This window comes from Leucopleurus acutus, assembly GCF_964270905.1.
Source record: "Leucopleurus acutus genome assembly, chromosome: 10".
Classification (NCBI taxonomy): domain Eukaryota; kingdom Metazoa; phylum Chordata; class Mammalia; order Artiodactyla; family Delphinidae; genus Leucopleurus; species Leucopleurus acutus.
Genome location: NC_139153.1, coordinates 4,973,308 through 4,991,020, shown reverse-complemented (window position 1 = coordinate 4,991,020; position 17,713 = coordinate 4,973,308). Strand labels below are relative to the sequence as shown.

Sequence of the window (17,713 nt, the reverse complement as noted above, 5' to 3'; positions counted from 1 at the left end):
AATCATCAATATGGCTGCAAGAGCACAGCTGACAGAATCCACTGTCCTCGGCCTTGAGAAAGAAAGCTAACCCACAGCTTCAGCAGGAGGGTAGTTTACACTTGAAACCATGAATCACTGGATTACTCAGTAACTCCTCCCAATCCTGGCAGGCACTGTTCTTAAAAAGGAAGGCGAGAGAGAGCAGGAAATCAGGAGAGAAGAGGAGGGGAGGGGAGGGGAGAGAAAGAGGAGGAAAGAGAAAGATATATTGAACTACAGAATTATAGGACAGGGGTTGTGCATACTCTCTCGGTATCTTTTGAATTACGAACCAAGTCCTTGGTGGCCTGAATACTTAGCACTGGAAGGGCCTGACTTAGCTTTGAGTTGTGAACGTACCAAGTGAAAAGTTCTCTTTTCCAATAGTCTTTGCTAGCATACTAGGCTATCCACATAAAACAACATAAAATTAGATTCCTACTTCACTCCAGACAAACAACTATTGCAAATTTGAAATGTATAACTGCAAATGTGAAAAGCAAATTTAAAACCTTTTAGAAGGCAGTACTGGAAAATAGGAAAGGGTTTTCTTATACAGGAAAAGGCATAGATCAGAAAAACAAGACTATTAAGTCTGGCTACATTTAGTGTAGCAGTGAAGCATGGATTCTGGAATAAACTGCTTGGGTTGGAAACTGGCTTTGCTACTTACTAGCCATGTGACATTGGGCAAGTTATTTAACCTCTGTCTATATTCATTTCATCAACTGTAAAATATGGATAATACTAATGCCCATTTTCAGAAGACTGTTGTGAGGAGGAAGTGAATCAATGAACATAAAAACTCTCAAAACAATACCAGGCACAGTGTAAGCTGTTAGTACTGGCTATTATTTTTGTACCATGTAAGCGGTTCTTTTTGAAAAATTCAAATATTAAAAGATTCCAGAATATACTTCCTTCCAAGATCTTTCACATTTCAGACATAAACTAGGGGATACGAAGAGCCTGAACCAAAGGAATAATGTAATTCAACATTACATAAAGTAACAATAGTCATCTTTCTTGACAGTTGGTCTTGTGGCTAAGCAGCTGGTTGCCTAATCTTCCAGTTCTCACAATAACCCTACAAAGTAGACACTGTTATCACTAATTTACAAGTGAACTGACTGTGAGGTGCCTCCTACTACCTTATCACTTGGCAATTTGACAACAGCAGCAGCAATATCACCTTCACAACAGGGTTTCCTATGACCATACCCCCTGAAGGGCTTTCAAATCTAATCATACCCACTAAATAGCAAGCAGCAGCCCACTTATTGCTGAGGTTAGAATTAATTTGTATAGAAAAAGCTAGGACCAAAAGTCAGTCAGTTAAACATATTTTGACTACTTATTGTAAGTTAGGCAATATGCTACAAGGCTAGAGATATGGTCAGAAGCCACAATTAATATCTAACTGTTGCTATAACAAGCAGACTATACTGCTTTGTTTGTACTTTGTCTCTTACTATTGAGAATTCATTGTTGAAATTATCTATTCACTGATCTGAATTAACTGACCAGAAAACAGCCCAAGAGAAAATTTTCAACAGCTATACCTCAAAACACTGATTAATCAAGGACAGAACTGGAGCCATCTACGGCAGAGTTTTGATAAAGCTTTATAATGGCTTTCAATTTTCATTTGCAAATATATTAAAGATCTGTCGACTTTCTCTAAGTGGATTAAAGTGTTAGAACACGGCAGGACCCAGCTCTGAGAACAGTCATATATAAAGGCAACACGGTGGAAAGGGCAATTTCAAGAGTAAAAGGACCTGGGTTCAAACCTGACTCTGTCACCTCACAGCTGTGTGTCTCTGGGCCATCTACTAGTTCTCTTTGAGCCTAAATTTTCTCTTCCATACAATGGGGCTATCATTTTCTCATGAGATTATTTGAAAAGATGTTAAATGTGTGTTATGTCTGCCAAGTGAGGTAAGCATTCAAGAAGTTACCTTTTTCTATTTCTTACCTGGTTCATTACTCAAAATCCAAGATATGTATATTTGTAGCTAAAAAAGATTCAGAAATCCCTGACTTGACATCGCTATCTTCAATAAAAGCCACAGTCCCATTCTGCTTACTTAGTATGATGAAGTCATCTTATCTATGCTTTATAGAGTATTGTCTCTCTCAGGCAACCTCATACTCTGCACATTAAATAATCCGTATCTTTTCTGAGAAAATGAAGAAGGAATTTTATGATAAAAGAAGAAGGGGGTAGAGAGTGAGGAAGTCTTTGTAGTTAATCTGAAAACAAATACAAGCTTGACTATCTTAGTTTTTTTGAAAGTGTATTTTTTCCAAAGCCAATTTCACAGAATGGGTTGTGCCGTCGCCTGTGCAAGTTGACGCTGGGGCACCTGCAGACCACTGTTCTGCCAAATATTTTCTCAGAGATACAGTAGCCATGTTTCGAATCAAAATTGGAGTGTATGGTTCAATTCAAGTACACTTAGTGGGGGCAATAAGATAGAATATTTGATTTGGGGGACGCCACTCCCCAAATCCAATACAAATGGTAATCCCTAGAGATTCTTAATCTTGGCCCTAAGAACCACACAGGAATCTACCTTCTAATCGATAATAAACATGAACAGGCTCTGGTTGGTCTTATAAGCTTTTCTTCTTCTTTCAGGCGGATTGTGTTGAGAACATAAAACACAAGAAAGAGTCCTGCCGTAGGTGTTACACAGCTCTGGATCTGAATTTTGCATCATCTCCTTCAGGCTTGCCTTTCCACCTCCCCCATGTCTCATCCCTAACAAAAATAAAAGAAACCCCACAGTCTATCAGCACTTTGTGAAGAAAGTATATCTTAATCATGACAATGTTTTTTCACCTATCTCCACAGTCTCACTGTAGAAACAAATGCCCTTCCCTCCTCACAGTCAGCACAACTCTGTTGAGCAAATTTCTCCTGTGCGATTCTGACCGACGTTGAGTTTGCCATGCTGTGAAATGGAGAGTAGATCTCAAGTGGGTGTAAAAAAAAATAAAAATAGACTAAATTCCACTATCCCACAGCAAGCAAGCCTTTTCTCTAAGCATTCCATATTCTGCTTTGGACCTAAAACCAAGATTCATGTCATAGTCTAAAAAACAGGCCTTTTCAGTTGTCATAAAATTTTTTCTTAATTTGATAAATAATTCTTATACAGACCGAAGAGTTTCCTATAAGTTCTAGGAATCACCTTTGTACTTTTTTTACACAGAACTTTAGTACATGAAACAACCCTAGGTTCTGTGGAGATGTGTCTGGATCACCACAAAGGGGGATAGTGAAGCCAAGTGAGCAGGACTCCTGGAACCCTGATTACCTCTTCTTTCATTTATTTTATATGGGTATCCTGGGAAATTTTTGCTTAGAAAAAGAAAAGGAAACAATGTTTTATTGCTTATTTTTAAAAAGTTTGACAGGGATGCAAGGATGGTTCAACATCTGCAAATTAATCAATGTGATAGACCACTCTAACAAAATGAAGGATAAAAATCATGTGATAATCTCAATAGATGCAGAAAAAGCATTTGACAAGATCCAACACTCATTTTTGATAAAAAATTCTCAATAAAATGGGTATAAAAGGAGGATATGTCAATGTAATAAAGATCATATATGACAAACCCACAGCTAACATCATACTCGATGATGAAAAATAGAAAGCTATCTCTCTAAGATCAGGAACAACACAAAGATGCCTACTCTCACTATTCTTATTCAACATGACATTGGAAATCCTAGCCAGACAATTAGATAAGAAAAAGAAATAGAAGGTATCCAAATTGGAAAGGAAAAAGTAAAACCATCACTACTTGCACATGATATGATTTTAAACACAGAAAATCCTAAAGATTCCAAAAAAGTACTAGAAATAATAAACGAATACAGTAAATTTGCAGGGTACAAAATCAGTATTGAAAGATCTGCTGCATTTCTATGCACTAATAATGAACTAGCAGAAAGAGAAAATAAGAAAACAATCCTATTTTCAATCACAACAAAAAGAATAAAATACCTAGGAATAAATTTAACCAAGGAGGTTAAAGACCTGTACACTGAAAACTATAAGACGTTGTTTAAAGAAATTGAAGAAAACACAGAGAAATGGAAAGATATTCCACGCTCATGAACTGAAAGAATTAACATTGTTAAAATGTCCATACCACGTAAAGCAATCTACAGATTCAGTGCAATCCCTACCAAAATCTCAATGACATTTTTCATAGAAATAGAACAAAAAATCCTAAAATTTGTACAGAACCACAAAACACCCTGAATAGCCAAAGCAATCCTGAGAAAAAAGAACAAAGCTGGACATATCACACTCCCTGACTGCAAATTATACTACAAAGCTTTAACAATAAAAACAACAAGGTACTGGTAGAAAAACAAACATACAGATCAACAGGACAGAATTGAGAGCCCAGAAATTAACCCACAATTAATTTATGACAAAGGAGCAAACAACATACACTGGAGAAAGGACAGTCTGTTCAATAAATGGTGTTGGAAAAACTGGACAGCCACATGCAAAAGAATGAAACTAGACCACTATCTTACACCATACACAAAAAATTAACTCAAAATGGTTTAAAGATTTGAAAGTAAGACCTGAAACCATAAAAATCCTAGAAGAAAACATAGGTCTTATAGTCTAACATGGGTCTTGCAATATCTTTCTGAGTATGTCTCCTCAGGGAAGGGAAACAAAAGCAAACATAAACAAATAGCACTGCATCAAACTAAAAAGCTTCTGCACACCAAAGGAAATCATCAACAAAACAAAAGACAACCTACTGAATGGGAGAAAACATTTGTAAATGATATGACCGATAAGGGGTTAATATCTAAAATATATAAAGAACTCATACAACTCTACAATAACAACAACAAAATACAAACAATCTGATTAAAAAATGGGCAGAGTGGGACTTCCCAGGTGGCACAGTGGTTAAGAATCCACCTGCCAATGCAGGGGACACGGGTTCCATCCCTGCCTGGTTCAGTAAGAGCCCACATGCTGCGCAGCATCTAAGCCCGTGTGCCACAATTACTGAGCCTGCACTCTAGAGCCTGCGAGCCACAACTACTGAGCTGCATGCTGCAACTACTGAAGCCCACGTGCCTAGAGCCCATGCTCCACAACAAAAGAAGCCACCGCAATGAGAAGCCTGCGCACCGCAACAAAGAGTAGCCCCCGCTTGATGCAACTAGAGAAAGCCCGCACACAGCAGCGAAGACCCAACGCAACCAAAAATAAATAAAAATTTAAAAAAAAAGTTACTTCACACCCATTAGAATGGCTATTATCAAAAAGAAGCCAGGGCTTCCCTGGTGGCGCAGTGGTTGAGAGTCCGCCTGCTAATGTAGGGGATACGGGTTCGTGCCCCGGTCTGGGAAGATCCCACATGCCATGGAGCGGCTAGGCCCATGAGCCATGGCCGCTGAGCCTGCGCGTCCGGAGCCTGTGCTCCGCAACAGGAGAGGCCACAGCAGTGAGAGGCCCACGTACCACAAAAAAAAAAAAAAAAGAAGAGAAATAACAAGTGTTGGTGAACAGAGAAAAGGAAATCCTTGTACACTGTTGATGGGAATGTAAATTGGTGCAGCCACTATGGAAAACAGTGGAGATTCCTCAAAACATCAAGAACAGAACTACCATATGATCCAACTATTCTACTTCTGGGTATTTACCAGAATAATAGGAAACACTAATTTGGAAAGAGCACCCCTATAATCATCACAGCATTATTTATAAGCCAAGATATGGAAACAACTTAAGTGTCCATTAACTGACGAATGGATAAAGAAGATGTGGTGTGTGTGTGTGTGTGTGTGTGTGTGTGTATGTGTGGTGTGTGTATACACATACATATACATACACACAATGGAACACATACATATACATACACATATACACAATGGAATACCACTCAGCCATATAAAAAGATGAAATCTTAACATCTGTGACAACATGGATGGACCTTGAGGGTATTATGCTAAGTAAGTCAGATGGAGAAAATTTCACTCATATGTGGAATAAAAAACAAAATAAAACAAATAAATGAACAAACAGAACAAAAACAAAACACGTAGATATAGAGATTAGATTGGCGGTTACCAGAGAGGAAGGAGGGTTGGGGGAGGGCAAAATGGGTAAAGGGGGTCAACTGTATGGTGCCAGATGGAAACTAAACCTTTGGTGGTGCACATGAAGTAGTGTATACAGAAGTTGAAATACAATGTTGTACACATGAAACTTATGTCAAGTTACAGACCAATGTTACAGCAATTAAAAATACACACAAAATCACACTCAAAAAAACTTTGAAAAATCATTGATACGCAAGTAATACTCATGACAAGAATCCTGGTCACTTGTGAATTTGGCACTACAGTCTAGTTTGTCTCAAACTTCCCTTTTCTATTGAGAACCACTTAAGGCCCCACTCTCTTTTCTACCACCAGCACTTTTCAGGTCCATCTTCATCAAAAACAAAGTTTTAAAATCACTTCATGGGTGACGTGCACTGAAATGTGAATTCTGGTGGGGTTTACTCTCTAGCTTTGTAGCTGAAGATCCTACCATGTGCAAAATTTTGACAAAAAAACTATATCATGGATCACTTGGAAATAATGGAAACTTTAAATCTATATATGCTAAGGGTCAAAACTATAATTTGGTTCTTCTGACATGGCACATTGTTTCACACTTCCAGGCTTCTGCCCACAAGGCTCCCTCGGCCAGTCCAGGGTATATTCTCCTTTCCTTTTCTGGCTGAAGGAAACCCAGTTCAGGCATAACCTCCTTCAGGAAATCTTTCCTGACAACCTCCCTCTCCCAGCTGGATTAATGGCTCCTCCTTTATATTCTTTTACCTATGTTTCTGTATCACTTGTCCCTATCACATTATGCTGAAATGACTGCTTGAGTGTGTTGCCTCCACTGACAGTTCCTGAGGGCAGGGGTCACATCACATTCATCTTTGTGCCCCAAGAAGGTACCAGAATGCCTTGGACAAAGAAGATATCAAGTAAATGTTCAATATAAATGCTCACCAGCATCTCCTTAAAATGATTCTTTTAGATCTCATATGCCATGCAGTGACTGAGCCTATGTTACTCTGAATGGAAAAAAGGTCAGAATTTTTGTAAGAAAAATAGCTTCCAACAGATGATATTCATCCCTCTAAGGCTGCTGAGGAAAAACTGCTGACTGAGTTGAATATGAGTTTAGATTATTAACATCCTAAATGGCCAACCTGTTCTAACCCCACTGCAAAATATCCATTATGGAATCTAGGGCTGTTGCTCAGAATTGCTTTGTCACAGGAGGACTGATTTCCTGGCTTACGTGAAATACATCATTGAGGATTTGCACTGCTAGATGTGCTTCAGGCCCGATGTTTGGATTTAATAGGTTCATGTGAGACTGGGAGGGAGGGAGGAAAAGGGAGGAAAAGGAAGGAAGGAAGGAAGGAAGGGAGGGAGGGAGGGAGGGAAGAGAAAGAAAGAAAGAAAGAAAGAGAGAAAGAGAGAAAGAAAGAAAGAATGAAAGAAAGTTAGTCCATAAGGAGCCTACAAAATCACAGTATCGATGGTGTAAGTATAAAATTATATTCTGCTTTGTTATGGTTAGGAGTTTTTTTATAAGCACAGATTCTTTGAGCTAGAAAGGAACCAAACAGGTCATCCAGTGAGCCATGGCTGCTGAGCCTGCGCATCCGGAGCCTGTGCTCCGCAATGGGAGAGGCCACAACAGTGAGAGGCCCGCGTACCGCAAAACAAAACAAAACAAAACCAAACCAAAAAACTCATATAAAACCCATGTGTGGATAAGCCAATTTATAAAACTGCCACCAATGAGTTCCCCTTTACAAGTTAATTCCCTGCAAATACTTTTATGACACAGTCTAATTAAGACAAAAGATTTCTAAGCCTCAGCTTAATCCTATTTATTTCAAGCAATTCTGATAAAACAAATTCTAAAAAGCAATGAAAGAATTTGGAAAGCTCCATGGGTTTGTGATAATCTGGCTGTCTCTGAACTGGCTACTGTTAGGCTTGTTAGTTTGTGAAGAGTAAAGGCTCTAAGCAGGGGCTGTCCAAACTGTATATCCCCAATTCCATTTTATGGCTTAATTACTCTTCTTTCTCTTAAAATGGTCTTAAATATCATTTATTTGCTAACGGCTTCCAAATGCATACCGCAGCCCATACTTCCCTTAACTCTAGACTCATATATCCAACTACCTACTCAATATCTCTACTTGGATGTCTAACAATCATTTCAAATTTACTATGTACAAAACTGTGGGGCTTCCCTGGTGGCGCAGTGGTTGAGAGTCCGCCTGCTGATACAGGGGACGCGGGTTCGTGCCCCGGTCCGGGAGGATCCCACGTGCCGCGGAGCGGCTGGGCCCGTGGGCCATGGCTTCTAAGCCTGTGCGTCCGGAGCCTGTGCTCCGCAACGGGAGAGGCCACAACAGTGAGAGGCCCGTGTACTGCAAAAAACAAAACAAAACAAGACAAAACTGAGTTCCTGACATCCCACAAACCTGCTTCCCCTGCAGTCTTTCCCATCTCAGATAATGGCTACTTCACTGATCCATGGGATCAGATCCAAAGCCTTAGTGTCATCTTCGACTCCTCTTTCTTTCTCATACCTTACCCAGTTAACATTAATAAAGACAGATGCTAATACATATAGTATAGTACTTACTGTGTGCCAGGCACTGTTCTAAGTTCTTTTTCAGTTTAGTAAATTGTTCAGTTCTCACAATGACACTGCAAGATGACTATTATTATTATCTCTATTTTATAGTTAAGAAAACCAAAGCATAGAGAATTTAAGTTGTCCGAGATCACAAAGTAAAGAAGTGGCAAAGCCAATGTTCGTACCCAGATAGTCTGGCTACAGAGTCTGCGTTGTTACCCCCTATGCACACTACACTGCCCCAGCAAAATGTTTTGGGCTCTACTTGCTAAAGAGATGCAGAATCTGACTACTTCTCACTATATCTCAACTGCTGCCACCCTGGTGTAAAACACTATCAGCTCTTGCCTGGACTACTGCAATGGTTTCCTACACTATTATTGCAATGATATTTTTATAATCAATTATATGAAGAGCAACCAGAGTGGCCCTTTAAAAATGTAAGTCAAATCACAACAGTCTTTTACATCTAAAACTTTCCAGTGGCTCCATAACTCAGTCAGAGTAAAAGCCAAAGTCCTTACAATGGCCTAAATGACTATGATCTGGCACCTGCCCCACATCCATAATCTCTCTGACTCCACCTCCTACTACTTACTCATCCCTTCACTCCACTGCCACCAGCTACAATGGCTTCCTTGCTACTCCTAGAATGTGCCAGGCATGCACCATTTCAGTGCTTTTTCACTTCATGTTCCTTCTGTCTGGAACGCCCCTCCCCAGACACCTGCATGGCTTACTCTATCTACCTCTTTTAAGTCTCTGCTCCAATGTCACCTTAGTAGCGAGGTCTTCCCTGACACTATTTAAAATTACAGCCTCTGCTTCCATTATGAACTCCCTATTCTAGCTTCTAGACTTCTTTTCTCTCCATAGAACTTTTTACCTCATGACATATATTTTGATATATATCAACAAAAACTAGAATGTAAAGTCCACGAAGGTAGTGATTTTTGTGTTTTGTCCACTTCTGTTTCTCTAACACCTAAAACTGTGCATATAGCACTTAGTAGATGCTTAAATGTCTCCCGAATGAATGAAATTATTTCCTATTCACTTATCTATTCAGAAACTATTTTGGGTACTGGCTATTTACAATTCTCCTTCATTACAACCTAAAGTGTTTTTGTTTACTGTAATACCAAGAGGTCTTAACAAGGTTATTTATAACTTTATCTGCATTATAATAGGATCCTATTAAATCAAAGACTGACTTCTAATGCTCCTTGAAATATCTTACCGTCATACATTAAGAATATTTGGCTCACTATGGAAAACCATGTGGAGGTTCCTCAAAAAACTAAAAATAGAGTTGCCATATGATCCAGCAATCTCACTCCTGGGCATATATCCAGACAAAACTATAATTCAAAAAGACACATGCACCCCAACATTCACTGCAGCACTATTTACAATAGGCAAGACATGGAAACAACCTAAACATCCATCAACAGATGAATGGATAGGAAGATGTGGTACATATATATAATGGAATACTACTCAGCCACAAAAAGAATGAAATAATGCCATTTGCAGCAACATGGATGGACCTAGAGATTATCATACTAAGTGAATTAAGTCAGAAAGAGAAAGATAAATAGTGTATGATATCACTTATATGTGGAATCTAAAATATGACAGAATTGAACCTAGCTACGAAACAGAAACAGACTCACGAATATAGAGAATAGACTTGTGGTTGGGGCAGGGAGTTGGGGGAGCGATGGAGTGGGAGGTTGGGATTAGCAGATGTAAGTTACTATATATAGAATGGATAAACAACAAGGTCCTACTGTGTAGCACACGGAACTATATTCAACATCCTATGATAAACTGTAATGGAAAAGAATAATAAAAAAATGTATATATATGTATAACTAAATCACTTTGCTGTACAGCAGACATTAACACAACACTGTGAGTCAATTATACTTTAATAAAAAATTTTTTAAAAATATTTGGCTCAGACATCAGACATTTTTCAATTCGAAAGGCTTATGAATTAAATGCCCAACATTATTACTTTCCTATGTGAACTATTTGAACATTTCTAGGATTATCTCACTAGGTTTATTCCTCAGATAGGTATCTTCTGAGGCTATGAAAGCTCAAGGTTCAATCCGCCTTATACGTAAATCTGATGATGATGGTGATAGTCTTAAATGTACTAGTAATTGAATGTTTACTATGTACCTGGTGTTGCTGTTAAGTGCTTTGCTTATATTTACCTAGTTAATCCTCAAAACAACCTTAGGAAATATATGCTATTATAATCCCTAATTTTACAGCTGAGGAAACTGAACTAGGAGAAGTAAAGTAACAAGGTCACACAACGGTAAGCAGCAGGGCCAGGACTTAAATCCCATAGGTTTTGGCTTCAGAGTCCTTGTCCTTAACTACTTCCCTATAATGCTTTTTGTAACAGCCACGATTACCACCAGTTGGATCAACATAAAAAGGAGGCATTGATGATTTCTACGAAGTCAGACTCCAGATGGGAATCCCATATTTAGGATTACAACCCCCTTCCTAAAGTCTATTAAATATATATATTATATATATGGAGCATGAAGTGAGGTACTACTAGAGCTATCCAGATAGTAGTAGTATGGCACTGTCCCAAAGCAGCTAACATAAAGGGAAGTACAGGCAAAAAGTAATTTAACATTTCTATGATCTTTAAAAACTGATGACTCTCAAGATATTAGATAGTTTACACAGCAGGTATTCAAACTTTATATGTGTATCTGCTTTATTCTACTGTACAAAAAAGCAGCTATGTTCTCAAAATTAAGTACAAATTCTAAGAAAGGTAAGAGCCTAGAGTATCACTTGTCAAAGATTTTATATATTTTTTAATGAACAGAATTGATCTGAGAAGAGTTTATCAAGAGTGCAATAATGGTCTGTCCCTCTGTTTAAATAAATTTATCTTAAAATAATTTTTATTTAGTTGCAAGTAATCAAATCATGGTAGAACTACAGTCATTTCTTTGTGATATAATGTTTAGAGCTGCTTAGATTTTTCTCATTCAAGATCTGTAACGACAATGGATGATATATAAACCAACGTTCTCAAATAGAACATAAGGGATACAATCTAGTTCATATTTCCAAGTTATAATGGGACAACTACGCTAAAAGAAAGGTCTAAATTGAACACATCTATATAAAAAAAGCATAAATATGTGACTGGTATAAATTTCAGAGGGTAGTCCAATTGTCTCTCAGGTTTTTAAATGGAGGTATCTATAACTCCTAAAAGGGGTAAGAAATCACTGAAATTCAGGCTTCCAAAGAATGAAAATCAATACATACAAATATTAACTGAGATAATAGGAAGGAAATTCAACTATTTAAAGATGTCTGAAGAGACAAATTGAATGCTTAAGCCTCTGTGAAAGAATTACTTAAATGGGAAGGAGCCAACCTTCATAACTTGTTTCTGCATTTCTACACTCTGTTCCCTGGGGGGAGGCTTGCTCAACTGTGGACAGTGCTATCCTATCAGGGAGCACTAGGAAATATGTGGGTCATGCCTCCTGCAACGCACAGCCTTACCCAGTCTTAAACGCCAATAAGTGACCTCACTGAAAAAAGTACTGCATGGGTTCTAGAATTATTCCAGAGAATGGGAAAAGAGGAGACACAGAGAACAATATCAACTATGAATTCTGGTCCTTCCTGTCTTGGTCAATTCTTTCACGTGTGATAAGTAACAGCAAGATTTCAGTTTTTCTGATAAATTACAAATAAAGTAAAAGTAAAAAAGTATGTGATGAAAATGACTAGCTTAGGGATTTTGCGTATTAAAGGAAGAACTTTTCTACTATGTAGGTAGAAAAGTTGTATGTAGGTATCTATAAGGTACAAATGTAGGACAGCCTAGAGAAAATCAGTAGATAGATGGACTTCATGGTGCTATGAGACTAAGGAAGCAGGGTGTAGAAAAGATCAAGGCTTCTACTATTTAATTAATTTTGCAATTATCCTTTGTTCTTCTTATCTAACGTACTGAATAAAGGTGGAATCCCAGCTCTCAAGAAACACACAACCTAGTTGGTGAGACAGAGAAATGAAACACAGGTCTGATTAAGCAAATGATATGGTAGATATGAAGGTAAAGTACTTCTTGAATACAGGAACGGAGAGGGAACAGGGAAGGCTTCTTGGAGGAGGTGAAAAACGAAATGAGCCTTGAAGGAAGAAGTTTTTGATAAAAATGAGAAGGGGTAAGGAAAGGCATTTCAGGTTGACCGCCAGTATGAGCAAAGGCCCAGAAGAAGGAAATGTAATAGTCTCTTCAAGATGACTGAATGGTTCATGAGACTGTAAAAGTATGGCACAGGAGAGGGCTATGGTGGGAGATAAGCTCCCAAGGTAGGTCTAAACTGTTTTGGACTTTATTCCGAGGATATCACTAAAGGTTTCCCAATGGTAAAGGTAGTACAATCTCCTTTGGAATCTAGATGTACAGATCCAAAGGGCTACTTGACTATATCAAAATCTACATGACCAAAACCAAACACTGTGATCCTTCTCGAAACCTGGTTCTCTTATAGTATTCTATATCTCAGGGAAAGCATTACTATCCATCAGGTTACACAAGCCAAACCAAACCATGCCAAAGCCCAGGAATCATCCTTGACATTATCTGCCTTCTACCTATATCCAATCCAATACCAAGTCCTATGTATTTTACTTTCCAAATTTCTGTCAAATTATAATACTTCCCACCTATCTCTACTTATTTCTACCGTCAAACCCTTAGGACAAAATCTTGTCCTCTCAGGACTTCCCTGGCGGTGCAGTGGTTAAGAATCTGCCTGCCAATGTAGGGGACACGTGTTCTAGCCCTGGTCAAGGAAGATCCCATATGCCGCGGAGCAACTAAGCCTGTGTGCCACAGCTACTGAATCTGTGCTCTAAAGCCCGCAAGCCACAACTGCTGAGCCCGCGCTCTAGAGCCCACGAGCCACAACTACTGAGCCTACATGCTGCTACTGAAGCCTGTGCGCCTAGAGCCCGTGCTCCGCAACAAGAGAAGCCCACGCACGGCAACGACAAGTAGCCCCTGCTGGCTGCAACTAGAGAAAGCCCGTGAGCAGCAATGAAGACCCAACGTAGCCAGAAATAAATAAATAAATACATAAATTCATTTTAAAAAAAAGATTAAATTGAGGAACAGAAGAACTATTAAAAAAAAATTTTGTCCTCTCTCTCCTGAATCACTTGCCCTGACTGATCTAGCTGCATTCATTTAGGCCCTCAATTAAACTAAAGAATTAAAAGAAGAAGAAAAAAAAGGAAATCCTAAATCACCCAATGCTTAAATTATTTTAGTAGCTTTCCACACTCTTAAAATATTAAGAACAAGAATGTGAACTTGGTCTATAACGTCCTATGTGATTGATTGGGCTCTGGACCTCTCTCTAGCTTCATCTTATAGCATGCTCCTCTCACTCTAGCCACACTGGCCTTTTTTAGACCCTGCTGCTCATCCTGTTTCTTCTCACTGTGGATGAAGAATTGTTGCTCACCATCTGCCTCTACAAGGATGAAGTCACTAGCCACCATAATCGCTGACCTTCAACACACCCTGAAAGGAGCCAGGGCAGAGATCAGGAATGAGGCACTCTGTGCTCCGGGAAAAACTGGCAGAACAGGGCTTCAGATCGTTAGATATTTTTCAGATTTTATGATCCCAATTTCTTGCATCTTCTCATATTTAGAAAAGCACTTAAATCATTAATGGAGGCATCTGCTCCTTGTGACCAGTGGCAACTTTCTGTCAACATGTGTGCTTGACTGCATGAATCCCCCTTCACCAAAATCACATATATACTGAACTCCCCACCTACCTCTTTGGAGTAGTTCCTCACAGCTATCTGAGAGGCTGTCTCCCAGGCTACAGTCCTCATTTTGCCCCAAATAAAACTTACTTCACAACTCTGACGTTGTACATTTTTTTTTCAGTCGACATCAGCATAGGGTCTTTACACATGTAATACTGCCTATTGTCATTTCTTCAACTCTCAGCCAGGCGTTTTGCTAGGCGCTTTGGCATATATTGACAAAAAAATAAACTCTCTGCCTTCATGACACTTAGGGCTGAGTGGGGAAAAGTGGCGGAAACAGAAAAACGGGTAATCAAATAACATAAATTGTGAAAAGTGCTGCAAAGAAAAAGAACACAGTGCTGTGAGAAAAGGAATAATGTAAGGCCGAGAAACCTACTTTAGACTGGGAGGTCATAGAATAATTCTTTGAACAGGGGCATTTAAACTGAGTTCTCAAAGATAGAAAAGGAAGTTTTTACTTTAACTGGGCCACAAATGAAAAGATGTATTAATACTGTAGGTTTCATGTGCCAAGAAAATATAGAATTTGGAATTTTAACATAATCAAGATGAAAATACACAGTTAACCCAACAATTCAATAGAAGAAAGAAGATTTGTCTATTCACTGCTTCTTAGAACTCACTTGGTGAAAGGTTGAGACTGTGTTACCAAAAACTTAAGGAAGAAGCAGAAGGGTGATGAGAAAGGAAAAGGCCAGTAAGCAAGGAGGGGGCCACCTGCCCAGTAACCTAATGGAGTATATGGATAGCTGTATTTACAAGGCTTATATAACCAGTGAGTCAGCAAAAAGCCAGGTGTCAATGGTTTTCTTCTGTGCCCCTCTAAGCAGCTAGAAAACTTGGCTCTCTCCACTGGTGAGAAGTGGGGGGGCTCAAGGACAAGGTCTGAGGTAGGCTAATAAAATAGTCACCATACCATCCAGTAACACTTGCCTAAGAAAGGATGAGGAAAAGTAAACCTTCATGCTTAGAAAAACACAAGAAACAGGATCCAACTTAAGGCAGATTAGAGTAAGGTAGGATTTCACAAAACTAATGTGACTATTTCTTTAACTTGCAATAAAATGCTTATTAAAGATCCCCAAATCAAGACTCCAGAATCTGCTGAAAGCAAACCCTAGATTTTAAAGAGAAAATATCTTTACCTTTTTTGAGGTCCGTAAGTATTTCAGGGCTACTTTCTACAACCATCTTTTCTCTAATAAATGTTAATATGTATTAATAATAACAGAAAAAGGCCTCATAATGATACAACTGGGCCTGGCAAAGAAAAATTGTACAAAATAAAACATAAAAGGGATTAAATCACAGTACAGGCAAAGAGATAAAGCACTAACAACCACTTGATAATGAACATCAATGCTAATAAATCTAAGATAAACACCCACCAATGCACAGCTATGAAAATAGCAGACTCCTCAACCTGCCTTCCTCCACCTCCATACTTATATTCTCAGCCTATTACTGTTCCAGCGGCAACAATTTAATAAGAGCAAGAAGACTTTATTTTTTCTTCTCCACTTCAGGCCATAGGGAAAGCTGGGGGGAAAAAAAAAAAGGAGCGGGGGTAATTATGACTGTTCAAAGAAGAGAAGGGATATCTTATTGTTAGCGTTCTTTGCTCTGGAAATTCCTAGCTTCTGCCTCTTCATGGATATGGAGAAAACTTGATGATTATTTCTGAAGGTCACAAAACTGAATGACCAGAAATAATGGTTTCCTTTCTAGCTCCCTTGGCTATCCCTTACCACCAAATGTGAATCTCTAAAATGTTTTAGTTATTGCTAACAGTCAATTCTATATAGCTGATACAGAAAAGTAAAACCAAAAAAACAAGAAAAGATGGGGGGCAAGGTGGTGGAGACCCAAAACACAAGCAACACATTTATCTTACCAAAACCCCCTGTCAGGCAGTCTGCTGATTTTGCTTGCCACAAAGCTCATCCTTCATTTGTGCACTGCCAGAGCAAGCTTGGATCGTGCAAACAATCACAACCTCTTTTGGCTCTAAGCTCTTTCCATTTGTCCCAGCTTCCAAACTGCAGAGGAGCTGTGGCATAGTCTGTCAAGGCTGCACATACTTGGTTTCCGAGAATAACGCTGTAAATGAGGACAGCTACCACTGGGAATGCATTCCCCCGCCAACAGCCGGCCGAAATGAAGCTTCTAGTTGATCCCTGGGCTTCTCACCTTCACAGCTTCAGAGAAGTGCCTTTCACAGAACAGGCAGGTACAGCCACACCACATCAACATCCCTGCATAGCCAATCCTCCGCAGTGCCTTCCTCAGCCTTCATACAGTTCCGGTTCTGTCTCCTGCATCAACTCTTAGAGCTTTCTACATCTGGGAGCCAGGGAGGACTCTGCTGAATAAACAGAAAGCTTCTGCCAAACAAGCATCCGTGTGTGTATGTGTGTGCGTGTGTGTGTGTGTATGTGTATGCGCGCGCCTGGATGTGGGTGCAGTTTGCTAGAGCTGCTAATGCAAATGAATAGTTGAATAGTTTGAGAATGGAGATCACAGACAGTAGCTGCCTCTCTTCTCGAGCTGTGAGCATCTTTTATAAGAGACAAAAGCACCAAACTGGCTGAATTTAAAGCTACAGAACATTAATTCACCATCCACATTTGTATTTTCCTTTAAAACCAGATAAGGTTTAGAGAATAGCTTAAAGAAGGTTAAAAACATTCTAAATAGGATAACACTGTTTAGGTAGCTTGGTTCAATAAATACAAAGAGAAAACAATCTACCCATGTTTCGACAAACGACTAAAAGATCGGCAGGACAAATTTCTATGCTTTTCTAATGTTTCTTCTCTTATTTTCATTTTAGGTTCACAAAATCATTTAAATGAAAACTGAGCAAGAGAAAGACTTCAGAAAGACTTCTTGTGCAGAGCATGAGACCCTGAAGTCTTTTTCACTATGGAAAAAGGGAGAAAAAGCTTCTGAATGAAAAGCATTAAGGTCTCTGAAGTTTAAGCAACAGATTAAAACACCACAATCGTAAACCTGAGCTCAGCTTCTGTACCATCACATACTATTTATTCAATACCCACGATACTGCATGAAAGAACTAAATGTCTTGAAGAAACTGTTTCTGCACTG

The 17,713-nt window shown here is 39.0% G+C and overlaps 1 protein-coding gene across 7 annotated transcripts in view; it reads right to left on the bottom strand.

The window, feature by feature from the left end:
• The window catches only part of TMCC1 (transmembrane and coiled-coil domain family 1), a 220,758-nt gene that overhangs the window by 25,533 nt on the left and 177,512 nt on the right, over positions 1-17,713 (bottom strand). Inside the window, exon 1 of one of the 7 annotated variants that reach the window (XM_082847645.1) lies at positions 16,796-17,056. The exons of the other annotated variants lie outside the window; for them this stretch is intronic. Within the exon in view, the coding sequence (XP_082703771.1) occupies positions 16,796-16,858 (63 nt within the window). The 5' untranslated portion in view covers positions 16,859-17,056. Of the gene's footprint in view, positions 1-16,795; positions 17,057-17,713 lie in introns of those variants that run through there. 7 annotated transcript variants of the gene reach the window in all.